This window comes from Mercenaria mercenaria, chromosome 10 (assembly GCF_021730395.1).
Source record: "Mercenaria mercenaria strain notata chromosome 10, MADL_Memer_1, whole genome shotgun sequence".
Classification (NCBI taxonomy): domain Eukaryota; kingdom Metazoa; phylum Mollusca; class Bivalvia; order Venerida; family Veneridae; genus Mercenaria; species Mercenaria mercenaria.
This window is the reverse complement of record NC_069370.1, coordinates 31,650,293-31,667,941: the sequence shown is the minus strand read 5'-3', so window position 1 is coordinate 31,667,941 and position 17,649 is coordinate 31,650,293. Positions and strand designations below refer to the sequence as shown.

The 17,649-nt window shown below is 35.4% G+C and overlaps 1 protein-coding gene across 1 annotated transcript; it reads right to left on the bottom strand.

The window, feature by feature from the left end:
* Positions 1–516: 516 nt before the first annotated feature.
* On the bottom strand, positions 517–17,602 carry LOC123559504 (tetraspanin-18-like). Its single transcript, XM_045351385.2, has 11 exons — positions 17,411–17,602; positions 15,833–15,889; positions 8,814–9,044; positions 8,068–8,142; positions 7,510–7,614; positions 5,321–5,406; positions 4,465–4,573; positions 3,584–3,667; positions 3,108–3,169; positions 2,032–2,073; positions 517–793 (listed from the first exon to the last, which is right to left on the bottom strand). The coding sequence occupies exons 2-11, from the start codon at positions 15,887–15,889 to the stop codon at positions 724–726; spliced, it is 921 nt and encodes a 306-aa protein (XP_045207320.2). The 5' UTR covers positions 17,411–17,602; the 3' UTR covers positions 517–723.
* Between the last annotated feature and the right edge of the window lie 47 nt (positions 17,603–17,649).

The window sequence follows — 17,649 nt, the reverse complement described above, 5'->3', positions numbered from 1 at the left end:
ATGTACTGCACAAACTAGCAAATCTACATGACATTATGATTTATACAGAATATATGGAAAATGCACATGACGAACTAATAATTATCACGCCAAGGCAGTCTAGGCGTTCCATACCTTTGGCATTTCGTATTATTGCAGTTTATGTATATTTTAGCACAATTCATCATACAGCAGTCGTCTTGGAGCTGCGTGTTCTTTTAAAGGCACATGTTAAGACTATGATTGATTAAAAGTTCTAGAACAAGACTTCAGATCCTGCAAACTACATATTTTATATTTATGATCGAGTTTTAAAGTTCCGCCATTTTTGCATAAAAGAGGTCTACGATGGTTCCCTTGTTCGTCTCGGGATTTTCACGAACATCTGACGGAAGAGAATACGTTTCTATAGAAAAACAGATAAAACGAAATTTATTGCGTACAGCAATTGCTACCTTGGTAAAATTATTGTTTAAATGAATCGTGTTTCGTCCATTTATGCTTCTTGGATCATAAAAAAAACATGCAATAAACGAGAAAAAGTAAAAATGTTTATTCGATAAAAAGTAACAAATGTAAAAAACACGAAATATAAGTTATTAATATCACAAAATGTAAATATCAGTAGTTCCCTTTATACACTTGTAGTTTCAACATCGAAATGAGTGCCACTGTGCATTTTCCAACGTTAGGATCAACATTTCACATTTTCAATTTCTGTTGAACTAGCGCTCACATAAATTTTCAGTATCGTGGTGTTCTTCCAATGGTTCCCTGGTCTTTTGGTTTGGGTTTCACACGTCGGTCATGGTCACTGAAGCAAAAAATAAAAACAATATCCAGATTGTTATGACAACACTTAAGGCAATATTGGAAAAGGTATGCTCCTATAACTAGAATGAATTACTACTATACTGTTCGTATTAGATTCAAATGTTCCAATCAAAGGACATGAACAAATTTGTAAAATGGTAAGTCTTTCAAACGCTTTTTAGAAATAATATTTATGGACATATGAACTTCCGGCTTGTTTGATGTAATCCTTGTTTTTTTCTTCTTTTCTTATTTTTTTCTTTGATGCAATAGCTATAGGAAACTTCCGGTTCCGGTAAACAAATCACTGACTCTTCCGGCCTTAAAGGGCAAGGCAATGATGTTCTAATGTTAATTCCATCTTTTAGGATTTCTTAAATCATTTAAAGAAGTGAAAGAATTTTCAAAATCGGCTTAAAAATGATAAAGTTACGACCATTTAAATATTCAAAAAAAGAAACGGCGACCATTTTGTTTCCATGGCAACAAAAAAAATGATGGAATTATTTAATTTCTAGGTATTTGAACTGTATTTACTTATTTCTATTAAATAATTTCTCTTATTTCTCTAGCTATAATGAAAGAAATTACAATGTTTTACATCTTACACTCAGGAAACATATGAAATTATTCTATTTAAGAGGTAAATTGCTAAATAAATAATTCAGCAGTGTGTAATTTTTTTTTCTTTATTATTATTATACCAGATTTATATAGCGCCCTTTTCATGATAAAAACGTTCAAAAGCGCTTTAGTATAGAGTCACAGCCACACATGGCGCGAAATTCATTCTCTACTATAGTACAGACTCAGATTGGTTTGACCAGAGTGACAGAGTGAGATAAAGCCCCCAAAATGAGCCAAATATGAAGATGTATTTACTACTATACATATATGTAAATGACGTCATAAACACACTAAAATGGCTGCCTCCATGATCAGCTGCCTCCATGATCAGCCATTTTCTTGAGTTTCAAACTGCTATATCTATTTCAGTAGTGGTCCGATTTTAAAATTTCTTTCAGCATTTTTAAAGTCTAGAGGGTGGCTTTCATATAAAATTATCTATTGTTGATTGCCTTTTAATGAAGCCACGAAACCGACAATGTCGTGTGATAGTAGTAAATGCATCTTAATACTTGGCTCACTTTGTGTGTTAAGTTATTAGGAATAGTATAGTCTTAAAATAGCTAGTGTAGATCTTAACAATAGCCTTGTCCAACAACAATCTCTACTTACATGGCGACGTAAGGAGGAGGTCGCGATCTTCCGGCATGAGAACTGAAATATTCAGATTCATTTTTCAGTAATAACATCATTAATGTTGTTTGTATTAGTCTAAGAAAATAACTATTGAAATAAGGTTTCTATCAAAATGTATAATAAAATAACCAAATAGAAAAGTTATGGAAGAATTAGATACAGAGTGCAACTTACTAAATGAAAACAAAACCTGAGCTCATCTTTTCAAAATAAAATATAGATTAATGTTCACTAGGAGAAAAATATCTCGATCTTACACTGAAGCATACAAATATCCTCTATATATTTATAAAAAAAAAAAAAAAAAATTCTTATGTGACGATACACAAATTCGCTTAAAGGTGGTCAATCAGATTTTGGTCAACTTTCAGATTTTTTTAAAACTTTACCAACTGATAATTTACACTTATTTGTGTTTATCAAGTTCTTAATACACATCAGATTTTCACTGGAAGAATTTTTAAACTATGATTTTCCTATCCTGGTTGCCCAACCAAGATAGCGTTATTTTAGCATAAGTATAAATTTAATAAACATACATTGCCTAAGGAATGTTATGAATATAAGCACTACTGTATTAGAGTTGTAAAAGATTTGCATTGACAAGAACATATTTTGCCAAATTCATTAGAAATGCAAGTTTATAAAATTATTATTACCTCCCTTTGTCTATCTTGGTTGCGCAACCCAGATAGATTTAAAATAAATCAATTCCAAAGCTACACTTTGTTTCAAAACTTGCCTTTTGTTTCAGGTAGTTGTAATATTCCAATATATATCAAATGCAAATGTAAAACTAGAAATTATATTGAAATTAAAAGAAATAATCCACTTTTTAAACACTTTTGTATTAAAGGGAGATAATTACAAAATTTCTTAAGAAGTAATAAATCATACATTTCCAATAGGTATCTAACTTTATGTAATGGGTCTTTTTGTTCCTTAAATAAATCTCTAACAGAATATATAAATACTGAAAAATGTCAGAAAATGTTCCTCAAATGTGATTAATACATGTATAAACTGAACATATATTTTTTTAAAATACATACTCTTCAACTTTAGCTGTTTTTGCTTTGTCAATGAGCACGCACGCCCCAACAATACCCATCACCTGAAAGTCATTTCAATTTTAAAAAAATCATTATGCACTTATAAAAATTCATGAACTATAATAATTACAGAATAAATTGTATGACAAGCCAAAAAAACCAAAACTGAACGCATTCTTAATATATCTCATGACATTAATTTCTTAATTACGGTCTGTCCAGATAGTGCATTATTCCACTGTCATGCATTTCAGGGAAAATTCATTTTCCCCTATGTTTTCATACTAGGCTTATAAAGACAAGGACCTTGCTACTCCAGGAAGCTAACATAACATAAGATCGTGGTAAAAGAAATTGTTGTTTTAACTAAAGATGGTCGTGGTCAATAAATAATTGTTTTATTTTAATAACTGGATCATTGTCTCGAGAATACATCGGACCTTCCACATGGTCATGAAAACACATAAAATTATTACCTCGGCTAGAATGCAAACACCACACGCCACTATGCTTATCAGACTGTAGGTATTTATGTATGATACAACGCGATCATAACAGCCCTGAAATGATTAACAAAGAATAATCAGTTATTATAGAAACTTCAAAATTCAAATAAACCACCTGCTTGTGGCCATTTTAGCGTTTCTTTCATGTTAATAGGCCGTCAAAAAGGGCGATGGATTCTACTGAAATAAGTGCCCCCCACCCCACCCACACACACAGTAATGATGTCCAGAGTCTACCAGTTGAACAGAACATGCGACATCTGACATCAACTGCAGGATGGCAACAAAAAAAACATAGTTGAAACAATACGGATGGGCGGACCACCATAGACCTTGACAGCTCCGATTTGAGATTATAATCAAAGTACTGATGGAAGGTGACTTATGTTAGTATGTGTATGAAGAGAATCCATTCCAAAAAAAAGGGCACAAACGCTAACAGCGCTTTGATAGTTAGAAACCCAATACATATAGGATTTGATTCTGCTAACCGTATCATCAATATGATACTGCGATTTTGCGATTTGGTTATATAGACAGTTATGCATTCAAACCCCCTGTAAAGTAAAAAGATATTAAGTAAAGGCACGCAGCCGATAGTTATTCGTAGTAAATAACTGCGCCATTGGTATATATTCAAAGTACGTTAAACTATTTTAACTAGGCATGAGTACTTGTAAGTTTGTAATCAATTTAAGTCCACGGCTGCCTCAAAGGTGGTGATAGAGTAAGCCAAATTTCCCGGTCTGTAACTATAATGATGCAATAGTACATAGAGAAGGTGATTTTGATAAATCACTTTCCAAAAATGATTTAATTTCAAGTGAAACAGTTAAAAATACTAATTGTACCTCCGTGTAAAAATTTGTCGGCGTGTTTGTGCAGAATGCAGAATTTACGTAGTTCGTCACAGTGTCCGACTGTACGCCTTGGCAACATGTGGCAGGAACTTTGTCTGTGCTGAAAAACATATGAAAAACATTTACGTGAATACGCTTTGGGGTAACCGTCAAGGTAGCCATAAGCTATTTATAACCGAAATTTATTTTTGGGTAATGTAAGCATATTTCTTACTTATCGATGTATGGAGTTTCTTAAATAAAGATTGTGTTGATTGTGTTAGTAAGTCACGCCATGTTTATGGCCTGTCATGAAAGAAAAAAAAATGATAAAAGAGTAGAGGTAGTTACGTTAACTCGAAAAGGATTTATGTATAATCTTAAGTACGATTTTTATGCTGTATGTGATATTTTTCATTAGGTTAGACATCAATGTTATAAGAATTAGGTTACTTTGCATGCTGTTGTTAGATACAATGTGTTGGGGCGTCATTTTTTATGTAGTTTTGTTTAAGGTTTTAGACCCATACCAGTGTACCTCCTTTTGAAGATTATTCAATGCCTACCATAAACCTACTTTGACTTAATTTTTTCAGGTGGGCATAGGCTCACGCCCTACTGGGACCAAAAGTGTTTTTTCCTTATATTCATTTTTTTTCTAGTAAGTATTTACTTTTTTCAAGACTTAATTTTGATTTATTGTACAAAAGTGAAAAGTTTTATTTGATAATTAAGCGATTTCTTGCTGTTCAAAGTGAATTTACCTCTGAAACAGAAGGGGGCGGGGCAGAGTTAGACATCTTTGAAAAATATTGAGTTACATGTGATAAAAGTTCTCTATCTCGCCTTTACACTTTAGGTTACATACCCCGAAGTCCAAGTTGTAGGCAGCTCAGTAAAGTCACTGTTGGTGCCTCCATCTTTAAACTGATCATTTACTCCGCAGCATCGTGCCTGAAAGTGGCAGTAGGAAGACAAAATGGATTCAAGATATTTTATTAAAAAACTGCATTTTCAAGCATTCAGGGTTTTGATAAGATGATATGCAAGTTTATTTTGGTTGTATAATAGGTTCAGGTACGTAGATGTCCTGGTTTTCTTACTAATGCTAACTAGTCCTCAGCAATAAAGTGTTAAATTAGTTTTGCTTATTTGAAGCAATTTTGTTCTACAATATATAGAGGATATTACATGAGTGTCTTTTGATATTGAATTTATTAAACGAGTTGAATAAAATAATAAAATGCGAGGCTCTGCCGAGCATTTTATCAATTTTATTCAACGAGTTTAATAAATTCAATGTGGAAAGTCACAAATGTAATATTCTTTTTATCATATTTTAACCTTTCCTGTTGGAACATCAAAAATTCTACTTTCTTTTACTATATAAACAAGTCAATTTGACCGACGTCTCCTACAGTATAAATGACGTCGACGTCAAAGCTTTATTACACTAGTGTATTATCATTTTTATTTAATGGCTTTATTACACTCCCGCGGCGTCAAACATGTGATAAAGATTTTTATTGAACCCTGTTTTTTTTTTGTTTTTTTGATCTTCAGAATATACTTAATATTTGGCAAGTAAAAAGTTAGGGTCATGTGATTGATTTGAAAAATCTGGACCTCACACAAGTTTTGATAATAGGAGCCTACCGAAAAATCACAATTTTTGTGGCATTTTCGAGAATAAAAGTTTAAAGTAACTTCCCACTGTCGTAAGTAAATTTAGTTGCTGTGATATATTTTGATAAAATGCACGAGTCCGTGCGCTTGTCGTTAAGATATCTGTCCATCAATAAAGGGATCCGCACATTTAAAGCCGATTATATGACATTTTTTTAACTATTGTCAAAAAATCTATATCACAATTATCATAATAATGACAGTAAAATTGCCGTTTTAATAAACTTAATTTCAGGTTACAATGATTTTCGTATCCGTGTACTGAGTTTAGATTTTATTACAACAATCCATGACGTAACGCATTTACTCCCGCTTATCAAATGTGCTTAGGTATCTTAAATACCATATTCTAACACGATCCGATTCATTTTCCTATCAAACAAAGAAGGCAGAAGACAGTGAATTATCATACAACAAATCACTGTTCTGACGTCACAATTACGTCATGGCGTCAAACGGCATAGCGGCGCGCTGGAAAAGAAACCGATTAAAAACGGGCAAATATTTAATGAATGTCGTCAAAGATGTACTTAAAAATCCTTGGTAACGTGTTAGAATCGAAATAATATATCTCATTTCGTGATTTGCTCTTGAATAAATCATTGTTTGTCGTTCAGATGCGTATTATTATATCACTCGGGCTGCGCCCTCGTGATATAATTCCTTCGCATCTGAACTCCAAACAATGATTTATTCAACGACAAATCACTGGATGAGATATATTATTTCTTAAATGCAACATATACAGAGGGCGTTAAATTCTTCATGTGAGTAAGCCATCCAGCTGGCTTACAAAAGGTCGGTTGTTTTACCCAGGTGCTCGCCCATGATGAAATAATCCACGGAGGGGCACCTGGGATCTTCCTCCACAAAATCTGGAAAGTCACTACATGCTTTAACTGAGTTGGTGCGACGTTAAACTCAACAAAAACAAAACAGATACAGAGAGGTACCAGTGGAAACGTGATTTGCCATTTTCAGTTAATCAAACAGTGACATATTGACCTGTATTCATCAATGTGTTTTGAAGTTTGAAATTTACTCTTTTAAGACTTCAAAATGCTAACTTTTCACATTTTACTTGTTATATTCATGAAGGTTATCAAGAAAGTTTACACGGACTTTTGCATTTTGCAGTTGCAGACAGCCCAGTATTTCATTACAATTTTACTATAAACAAAACTATGACAACGGTCTAAAGATTTAGACTGTGACTGTGTGGCACCGTTAGATATTGCACCACAGTGCCACCACTGTTAATTGTTGCAATCACCACCGTATGGGTACACACCTCTGTCAGTGTTTCATTATAGAAAACGTAAGTACATTAAAACTACATCTCAGAGAGAAAGAGTAAGACAATATACTTACCTCCATAAAGAGAGTGTTCCAGCCTTTGGACAGTTTGTCTGTCTGATCAGGACCAGCATAGCCTTTCAGTTGATCCAACATTTGTCCTCGGAGCCACTGATCAGTCTTAATAAAAAGAATAATTAAAAATTGAAATAAAAATGATACAGGAACAAACATAAAATTTGTCATGAGTTTTGGAGGCAGGTTTACCAGCTTAATTATTATAAACAGATCATGCTTTTATTTATTCAAAAGTTCCTGCGCTACATAAAATAGTTCCAGTATGAATTATCAATCATCACTGCCTGCATTCAGGTCTAACTGATCATTTCGATTAGGTAAGTTTTACCAATAACAAAATAGTCCAGCCAACGGTTCCATCACTTGTCTCAGGTAGATCTCAGGTAATAATCAAACAGGATAGCAGTTAAAAATAGCTCTGAACCATCCCGAGAAACAACACTAAATAGTACGGGTACACATCTCTACTAAATGTGACAGAAACAGTACATCATATAGTATAGTAACTGTATAGTAACGACTGCCCACAAAGACAATCAAGACTGCATGACCTACCCTTCCTCGCACGCTCATCCACAATCCAATGAGAACTCCTTCCACCAGAAGAAAGAACACCACCAGAACAATAAACTGTTCAGAAGACAAAAAAAAATGTATTTGAATTTGTTGTTATTCTGGTAAAAAAGCAATCAAACAGTAAACCACTATATTAACAGTCATCTAACAATTATTCGACATTATTACGGAGTAATTACGGAGTCCCTTAAGACACTTTTGCTTCTATATATAATTTTAATACAAATGTGTCAAAATACAATTCAGTGTAGGTGTAAATCTTAAAACTGGATTTTAAAGTACATTCTCCGCATGCTCTTGTATATATGTTTTGTTTTGTTTATCTATTATTGGTAAAAAGAAGTCTTTTCAATATTGTTGACCAAGACTTAGTACTTCGAGTCACTTGTCCCATCGACACTGTTTGACCATAACTCTGCTTGGGTGTAAATTGCTTCATAATAGGATCGTCCTTTTGCTACTGAAACTACAAAGTCACCAACTTTTAGCCTGCTGGCGGCAAGTGATTTTGCCTTTGCGACCAGTGCAGACCTGCAGGCCAAAATCAGCTTGCACGTCATAGTCTGCACTGTTCGCTATTCAGTCAGTAAATTTTCAGCGAACACCCCTGTGAATAATAAGTGGTTCTGCCCAAATTTAGCAGGGTAGGTGCTAAAGAACCTTAACTGTGTCGGTGTGATTTAGATTCAATAAAATTATAATTATTGAAGGTCTACGTTACTTACCACCCAAAGACAAGACTTGGTGCCTTTCCAGGCCCCGCACATACCCAGAATAGCTACAAATACAATGAGACCTCCAAAACACATCATAAGGTATGCGAGAAGATCACACACGAATCCCAGTGGTATGTTACTATACTGTATATTGTTGAATAGGGATACGACGTCACTTTCCAGAAAACCACTGTCTAGCTTGAACATAAGACCCGCGGCAAAACAAGCGCCACCCGCCAACTAAAAAAGTAATAAAGCCATGTTTAAATATCTACTTTTTTAAAAATCTTTTTTAATCTGATACGTGAAATAAGCATATCTGAATTTCTTCTCAAGTCAAATGCATCTGCCGCGACAGACAGAAACTGATAATTGAAATAGTAGTTAATTGCATTTTGCCATCGCACGGACATATTTAGACGCCTTCCAAAAGTTGTCTCAATTTCAGTTCCTTAATACTAACACAATCAAAATGAAGCACGAATACGTTTGTAACGCAATTCATTGTTGTTTCATCACGTGGTTGCACGAGACTGTCTTAAAGACATAATTTAACTGTGTTTAGTTTCGTATCACCGTTGCATGTATACTTAAGTCGTGACACAAAGATTTGATTCATTTCGCCTTGCATAGATACTCTGTAACAAAATTATTGTCATACAACGTTGTTGCACGAATACGTCTTGTAGACAATTCAGTTGCTGTCTAGGTTCAAAGTTACACGATTATATAGCTGAAACAATAATTATTATGATACCGTTGCATGGGTAGGTCTATAATATGTCTGTGTCAGTTCATAGTTACATGATTATATCCCGGTTACCTATTTCACCGGTACATTCTTTAGTTGCACGAATATGTCATTTTGTTTATCAGTTCACCGTTCCAAGAGAACTTCTATGGCGCAGTTCAATTGCAGATTGATTCATTTCGGTGTTGCATGAAAACGCAATTCAGATATTTTAGCGCTGCAAACATGCGATTGTAACGCGGTTCTTTATTGTCTTATTTCGCCATTGCACGTGCACGTCTATCACGCAGTTCAATTTTCTCATTTCGCCGTGCCCAGAACACTTCTATGACGTAGTTCAATTGTAGTCTTATCGCACCTTAGCACAGACACGTCAGTGACGCAATTGTTGTCTCATTTTTGCGGTTGCACGGACACGTCTATGACGCAGTTCAATTGTTGTCTCATTTTTGCGGTTGCCCGGACACGTCTATGACGCAGTTTAATTGTTGTCTCATTTTCGCCGTTGCCCGGACACGTCTATGACGCAGTTTAATTGTTGTCTCATTTTCGCCGTTGCCCGGACACGTCTATGACGCAGTTTAATTGTTGTCTCATTTTCGCCGTTGCACGGACACGTCTATGACGTAATTTAATTGATGTATCATTTTCGCCGTTGCACGGACACGTCTATGACGTAGTTCAATTGATGTCTCATTTTCGCCGTTGCACGGACACGCATATGATGCAATTCAATTATTGTCTTATTTTCGCCGTTGCATGGACACGTTTGTGACACAATTTAATTGTGACCTCATTTTCGCCGTTGCATGGGCACGTCTATGACACAATTCAATTATTGCCTAATTGCGTCGTTGCACTGACACGTCTATCAAGCAATTCAATTGTTGTTTCATTTCGCTGTTGCACGGACACGTCTACGAAACAATTTAATTGTTGTCTCATTTTGGCCTTTGCACGGACACGTCTAACACGAAATAATAATAATAATAATAATAATAATAATAACTTTATTTAAAGAAAGTAACACATAAAGATATGTAACAGTGTTAGAACATGTTAAATATCTTAAGTTTCAATGTGGCCTTCTGTAATATTACACACAAAAAAGATGGATTAAAACTAATTATCTAATTATAATACAAGACAGAATTAGAATGATGAACATTTAAATGCAGCATTCACTCTTGACAAACACTCAGTTTAGTTAGAAAAAAAATATGTATACAATTATAAAAAGTAAAATCACTCAGACATGCATTCACCCATTAAAAGAAAATAAATAAATAGCAATTGCAGAAAAAAGTTGTAGCTTATTCAGATCCTAATAAGTATTTTTGTATTTGCTTTTGAAAGAAGTAAGTGAATCCACACAACGAATATTTTGTGGAATGATATTCCATACTGTAGCACTATTATAGCCAAATGGTCTTTTATATAATTCGTGCGACATTTAGGTATTACAATATCATTGCTGGAAAATGTTAAAATATCAGATATGCAAGATGGTACCAGATTTTTTTGTAGTTTTAAATAACATTACTCCAGTATGGTGGTATTTGCATCGATCAGAAAATTTCATCCATCCGAGTTCTTTTAACATTTCAGATTTATTTGTCTGCAGTTCTTTATTTAGAATAATTCTAGCAACTCTTCCTTGAAGTGCAAAAGTCTTATTTAATGAGCCTTTACTGCATGTAGACCAAATTGTACAGCAGTAATCTAAAACAGACAAAATATATGCATTGTAGAATATTTTTTCATCTCCTCTGTTAAAAAATAAACAACCCTCTTCAATAGTAAATTCAGTTGTTGTCATATTTTACCGCTAGACGGACATGTCTATGATACAGTTCAATTATTGTCTCACTTTTCCGTTGCATGGACATGTGTGTGATGCAATTCAATTGTTGTCAGATTTTCAGCCTTACACGGACACGTCTATGACGTATTTCAACTGTTTTACATTTCACAATCTCACGGACATGTCTATGTCGTAATTCAATGTTTGTCTCATTTTCAATTGTTGGCTCATTTTCGCCGTTGCATGGACACGTCTATGACGCAATTTAATTGTTGTCTCATTTTCGCCATTGCACGGATACGTCTATGACGCAATTCAATTGTTGTCTTATTTTTACCGTAGCACGGACACGTCTATGACGCAATTCAATTGTTGTCTCTTTTTCACCATTGCACGGACACGTCTATGACGCAATTCAACTGTTGTCTCATTTTCGCCGTTGCACGGATACGTCTATGACGCAGTTCAATTGTTGTCTCTTTTTCACCATTGCACGGATACGTCTATGATGCAATTCAATTGTTGTCTTATTTTTACCGTAGCACGGACACGTCTATGACGCAATTCAATTGTTGTCTCATTTTCGCCGTTGCATGGACATGTCTATGACGCAATTTAATTGTTGTCTCATTTTCGCCATTGCACGGATACGTCTATGACGCAATTCAATTGTCGTCTTATTTTTACCGTAGCACGGACACGTCTATGACGCAATTCAATTGTCGTCTTATTTTTACCGTAGCACGGACACGTCTATGACGCAATTCAATTGTTGTCTCATTTTCACCGTTGCACGGACACGGCTATGACGCAATTCAATTGTTGTCCCATTTTCACCGTTGCGCGGACACGTCTATGTCGCAGTTTAATTGTTGTCTCATTTTCGCCGTTGCACGGACACGTCTATGACGCAATTCAATTGTTGTCTCATTTTCGCCGTTGCACGGACACGTCTATGTCGCAATTCAATTGTTGTCTCATTTTCGCCGTTGCACGGACACGTCTATGACGCAATTCAATTGTTGTCTCATTTTCGCCGTTGCACGGACACGTCTATGACGCAATTCAATTGTTGTCTCATTTTCGCCGTTGCACGGACACGGCTATGACGCAATTCAATTGTTGTCCCATTTTCGCCGTTGCGCGGACACGTCTATGTCGCAATTTAATTGTTGTCTCATTTTCGCCGTTGCACGGACACGTCTATGACGCAGTTTAATTGTTGTCTCATTTTCGCCTTGCACGGACACGTCTATGTCGCAATTCAATTGTTGTCTCATTTTGCCGTTGCACGGAAGTCTATGTCGCATTCAATTGTTGTCTCATTTTGCCGTTGCACGTCACGTTTAGACGCAATTTAATTGTTGCTCATTTTTACGTTGCACGGATATGTGTACGACGCAGTTCAGTTGTTGTCTCATTTTCGCCAAATTGCACGGATACGTCTGTGAGGAAGTTCAATTGTCCCATTTTTCCGTTGCACGGACACGTCTGTAACGCAATTCAGTTGCTTTCACATCTTCCCCTTTGCAAGGACAGTTCTCTGGCGCAGTTCAAATGTTGTCTCGTTTTCGCCGTTGCATGGACACGTCTGTGACGTAATTCAGTTTCGATGTTTCTCATTACAGAGCTGGTGCGTTCTGCAATTGTTTTCTTATTTTCACCGTTGCATGGACACGTCTATGACAGTTCAATTGTTGCCTCATTTCGCCGTTGCAAGGACACGTCTGTGACATAGTTCAGTTGGTGTCTCCTTTTGCCGTTGCATGAACACGTCTGTGATTTGTTTTGTTTTGTTTTATTCATTTTTATTTGTTTACGCTGCGCTGCGTAGTTATGACTGTTTCCAGTCAAACTAATCAATCGTAGGCCCAGCGAGATTTGAATTTTGAGACCCGTTCCCAGATACAGGTCGGTGTCTGGATTGATTCCAAAGAATTAGATCCATATGATATAGTAACAAGAGTGCCAGAATGTCACAATATACGCCCGTCACAGCAAATTTCTTTACATTAGCACCTGTATTTGCAAATGGAATTTTAATTTTCTAGTTGTTTACAATGTTTTTTCTTGTTTTTTTTAGAAATTATTGTAATTCTTTTATTTTTCTAAGTCCACAAAAAAATCATTACCAGGTTAAGATATCTTAAAATACACCCAAAATTTGAAAGTAACATCAATGTTGTACCACAGAAAAGTGGTCTTGGTTTTTCTCTACGGTCAATTATAAAAAAAGTTACAATGTAAGTTATTTATAGTTACAACTAAGGGAAGTTAATCTTTAAAGAGAAAAAAAAATCCAAAAAAAAATAAATTACAAGTCCATACAAAAATCCTTACCAGATAGAGATAGCTCAAAATACACCTCAGAATTGGATGTAACATGCATATTGTACTACAGAAAAGTGGTCTCGATTTTTCCCTACGACTTGTAATGAAAAAGTTACAATATAAGCTATTAATAGTAACAGCAAAGGGAAGTAATTCAAAAGAAGGGACCAGTGCATGACACTCCGTCTCAAGATGGTGTACAATTGTGCCAAGTTACATCAAAATCCCCCATGCATAAAGTAGGAATGCTCCGGACAAAGTCATTCTAGTATCTAACCTTTGGCCTCTAAGTATGACCTTGACCTTAGACCTAGGGACTTGGTTCCTGCGCATGACACTCCGTCTCATGATGGTGAACAACTGTGCCAAGTTGTATCAAAATCCCTCAATGCATGAAGAAGAAATGCTCCGGACAAAGTTTTCATTCTTGTATCTTTGACCTCTAAGTGTGACCTTGACCTTACCCCTAGGGACCTGGTTCTTGCGCATGACACTCCGTCTCATGATGGTGAACAATTGTGCCAAGCTACATCAAAGTCCTTTCATGCATGAAGAAGATATGCTCCGGACAAATTTTTCATTCTTGAATTTTTCATTCTTGTATCCTTTGGCCTCTAAGTGTGACCTTGACCTTAGACCTAGGGACCTGGTTTTTGCGCATGACACTCCGTCTTATGATGATGAACAACTGTGCCAAGTTTCATCAAAATCCCTCCATGCATGTAGAAGATATACTCCGGACAAAGTCATTCTTGAATTTGACCTTTGACCTCTAAGTGTGACCTTGACCTTAGACCTAGGGACCTGGTTCTTGCGCACGACACTCTGTCTCATGATGGTGAACAACTGTGCCAAGTTTCATCAAAATCCCTCCATGCATGTAGAAGATATGCTACGGACAAGGTCTGTGGACGCCGCCCGCCAGCCCATCCGCCCATCCTCCCGCCAGGGGCGTTCCCATAATACGTCCCGTTTTTCAAACGGGCGTATAAAAAGGGGACCTTAATTCAAGGCTCGGGTGTAAGTTTTGGAACATGTCTGGGTCTTGGCTGGAGTATTTTATTGTTTTTGCAATGTTTGAATTGTTGTAGGGTATCCCCCTGAATTGTGTCTAAATTGCCAAAATAATGAATAGATTATGAGATATATAATTAAATGATCACGTCTGTGATGTAGTACAATTGTTTTTTATATTTTAGCCAATGAATGGACACGTCTATGACGCAGTTCAATTGTAGTTTGATTTTGTATGTTGCAAGGACACGCCTGTGGTGCAGTTCAGATTTTGCCTTTTTCCCGTTGCATGGATACGTCTGTGGCGCAGTCCAATTGTTGTCCCATTTTTGCCGTTGCATGGACACGTCTATGACGCAGTTCATTTGTCTCATTTTCCCGTTGCACGGATATATATTTGACGCAAGACTATGGGTATCTCATTTCGCAGTTAAGACAAAATTTATGTTATGCGATGTTATCTCATTTCTCTGTTGAACGGACAGGACTGTGGTCCATTTCAATTTTCATCTAATTTCGCTATTGCACTCGTTTATGAAACAATGCAACAGCTGTCTTCATTTCCGTCGTAGCTCGTTCCTTATGTGAGATTGCATATCTGTTTTAGTGATAATAGATATTTCGTTGTTTTTTTAATCACACAAGTATGTTGTTTTTTGTTTTTTTTTTAAATTTTAGAAGCTACGTATGAAAGAAACAGGAATAAAGATACATATAAATAAACAGAATATTTGTTTGTATATTTCTTAACGTATTATCTCCTTTAATTATTCTTTTTCTTCTTTTCATCATTATAATTGTTCTCTCATTTTCGCCGTTGCACGGTCTGTCCAGAATGCACTTGCTGGCTTATTTTCACCGTTGTACGAATACATCTATTACGCAGTTCAATTGTTATCTCATGTTCGCCGTTGCACGGATATGTCTGTGACGCAGTTCAATTATTGTCACATTTTAACCGTTGCAAGGACACGTCTATGACGCAATTCAATTGTTCTCTCATTTTTTGTCGTTGCAATATTAAATAATCAGTATGTTGTTTTTTTGTTGTTTTTTTTTCTGCTTTTTTTTTTTATCTTAATAGACCTTGTAAATCATTTTAGGCTAAAAGGTATGAAAGATACTTACGAACACAACTACATTTAACAACACGAGAAAGTATTTCGTGCATTTTTGTCCTTCCATCTGAAATAAACAAAACATAAAAAAGCTATGTTGTAATCTAAATATACCCCGTTTGAAGTTATTCAAGCAAGGAGGACGTCAAAATTGTGCAAGGCATACCCGTCGAGTTCACATGAGAGCTTAAAGAGACAAAATTTAGATTTAAGCAATAATCGTGCTCGAACTTACTGATCTTAAGCTTTAGGCACAAACACCATGTAAACGAAGCATACCAAGTTTCATTTGAATCAGGACGGGTCACTGGAAGGAGTTCAGTTACATTGTCCACAAAAGGCATAAACAAAATCGACTATGATAATATTTGCGACGCATACAAAGTATTCTTAATGATTCTATGATCCCGTTTAAAACTCTGGGTATCTTCAGCATATTGTCTGATTTTATATTTTGATACAGCAATCTGATACTTACAATACTATTATTTTGCCTAATTATTAGCCCTAATATCTCAGAAGATAGAACAAATCAGTAAGTAGAAATAAGCTTACCTTGTCTACAGCCTCTTAAAAGAGAGGGTCATGGTACTATTTTGTAAAATACATATTTCACTTTCATTTTGAAATGAACATATTCATTTTTCAAAAGTGTTCCTTAAAATTAGGAGTCTTAAGTTTTACGTATAAACGTCAAGAGGTTGGTTTGAATGCCTGGTGGTGGAAAGTTTAGTTTGAAAGACGATCTCATAAATGCGTCTAATATTTTCGCCAATAAATCTACCGATTACGAAACTTTTACGATCTTGATGGAGACATATTTTTAACGATTTTAACGTGGACGCTGAATTGTATAACACGTTCAAGAGAGAAATTAGTCTCCAGTTCATCGAACATCTTCCCTGAATTTAGTTTTGGAGGACAAGTTATGGATATAACTACTGGCACTATACACTATTGAGACAGCGTGACTGATGTACGATGGAAGATAAATTACCACTTGTTCAATATACGCATAGTACCCATTCACCGAAAGTGAGAAATGTGCGACTGAAATGGGTAAGTACATTTTCCCGTTTCATGTCCATGATTTTATAGTATACCTAGGGGTAGGGTATTACTTGTACAGTGTTTTTTTTTCTTCTTCTTTTTTCTGGTCTTGTGCCAGTGGTTATGACCCCTTGTTTCTGCGTTACTTATAAAATCATAATTTAATGATCTCAGAACAAAATCTGCGTTGACTTTTCGGAAGAACTTAGAAAATTCTACAGTATATCCATTTAACCCGGGATGTTTGTTATCTATCAAATAATGCGAGGCCTTGCTTAATCCTTCTATATGGTTGCAGATTGAGAACGACTGTTTTACTGTAGTAAAAATACGTTTTGAAAGACTTTTAAAGCTTATCAAAATGGTTAAGCGGTATTCGTTCAAATGTTACTTACGAAAAATCATACGCGGCTATAAACACATTAAAAGAACTAATTATGTAATAAAATCAACAAAATTATGTTTATAATTAATTTTCATAAGCATTCCAATTTGTGTGTCCTTTTCAACGTGGAAAAATAACATTTCTACAACTTACCTTAAATTTGACAATAAAATTTCCTGTCACGGATAGGTTTTAAAATTCCGTATGAAATATTTGATTTTTTTCTCATATGAAATAAAATCACGTTTTACTTAATATAACAGCGTTCGCAAATATTTTGTTCGAGGGCTCTATGTTCTTATATCTAACAAAGAAGTTCCTGAACTATTTCTTTGTAGGTATTCAAAATCATTCACCATTAGATGACGCAAAAAGAGCTGATGAAAAGAGCA

Bases quoted from the DNA above. Each gene is read 5' to 3' on its own strand.
- LOC123559504 (XM_045351385.2), bottom strand. From the start codon at position 15,889: ATGGAAGGACAAAAATGCACGAAATACTTTCTCGTGTTGTTAAATGTA. The intron at 9,045-15,832 runs GTAAGTATCTTT...TTACTTTTTTAG, and splicing joins TGTTAAATGTAGTTGTGTTC to TTGGCGGGTGGCGCTTGTTT. The intron at 2,074-3,107 runs GTATGTATTTTA...TGAATATTTCAG, and splicing joins AAAACAGCTAAAGTTGAAGA to TTCTCATGCCGGAAGATCGC.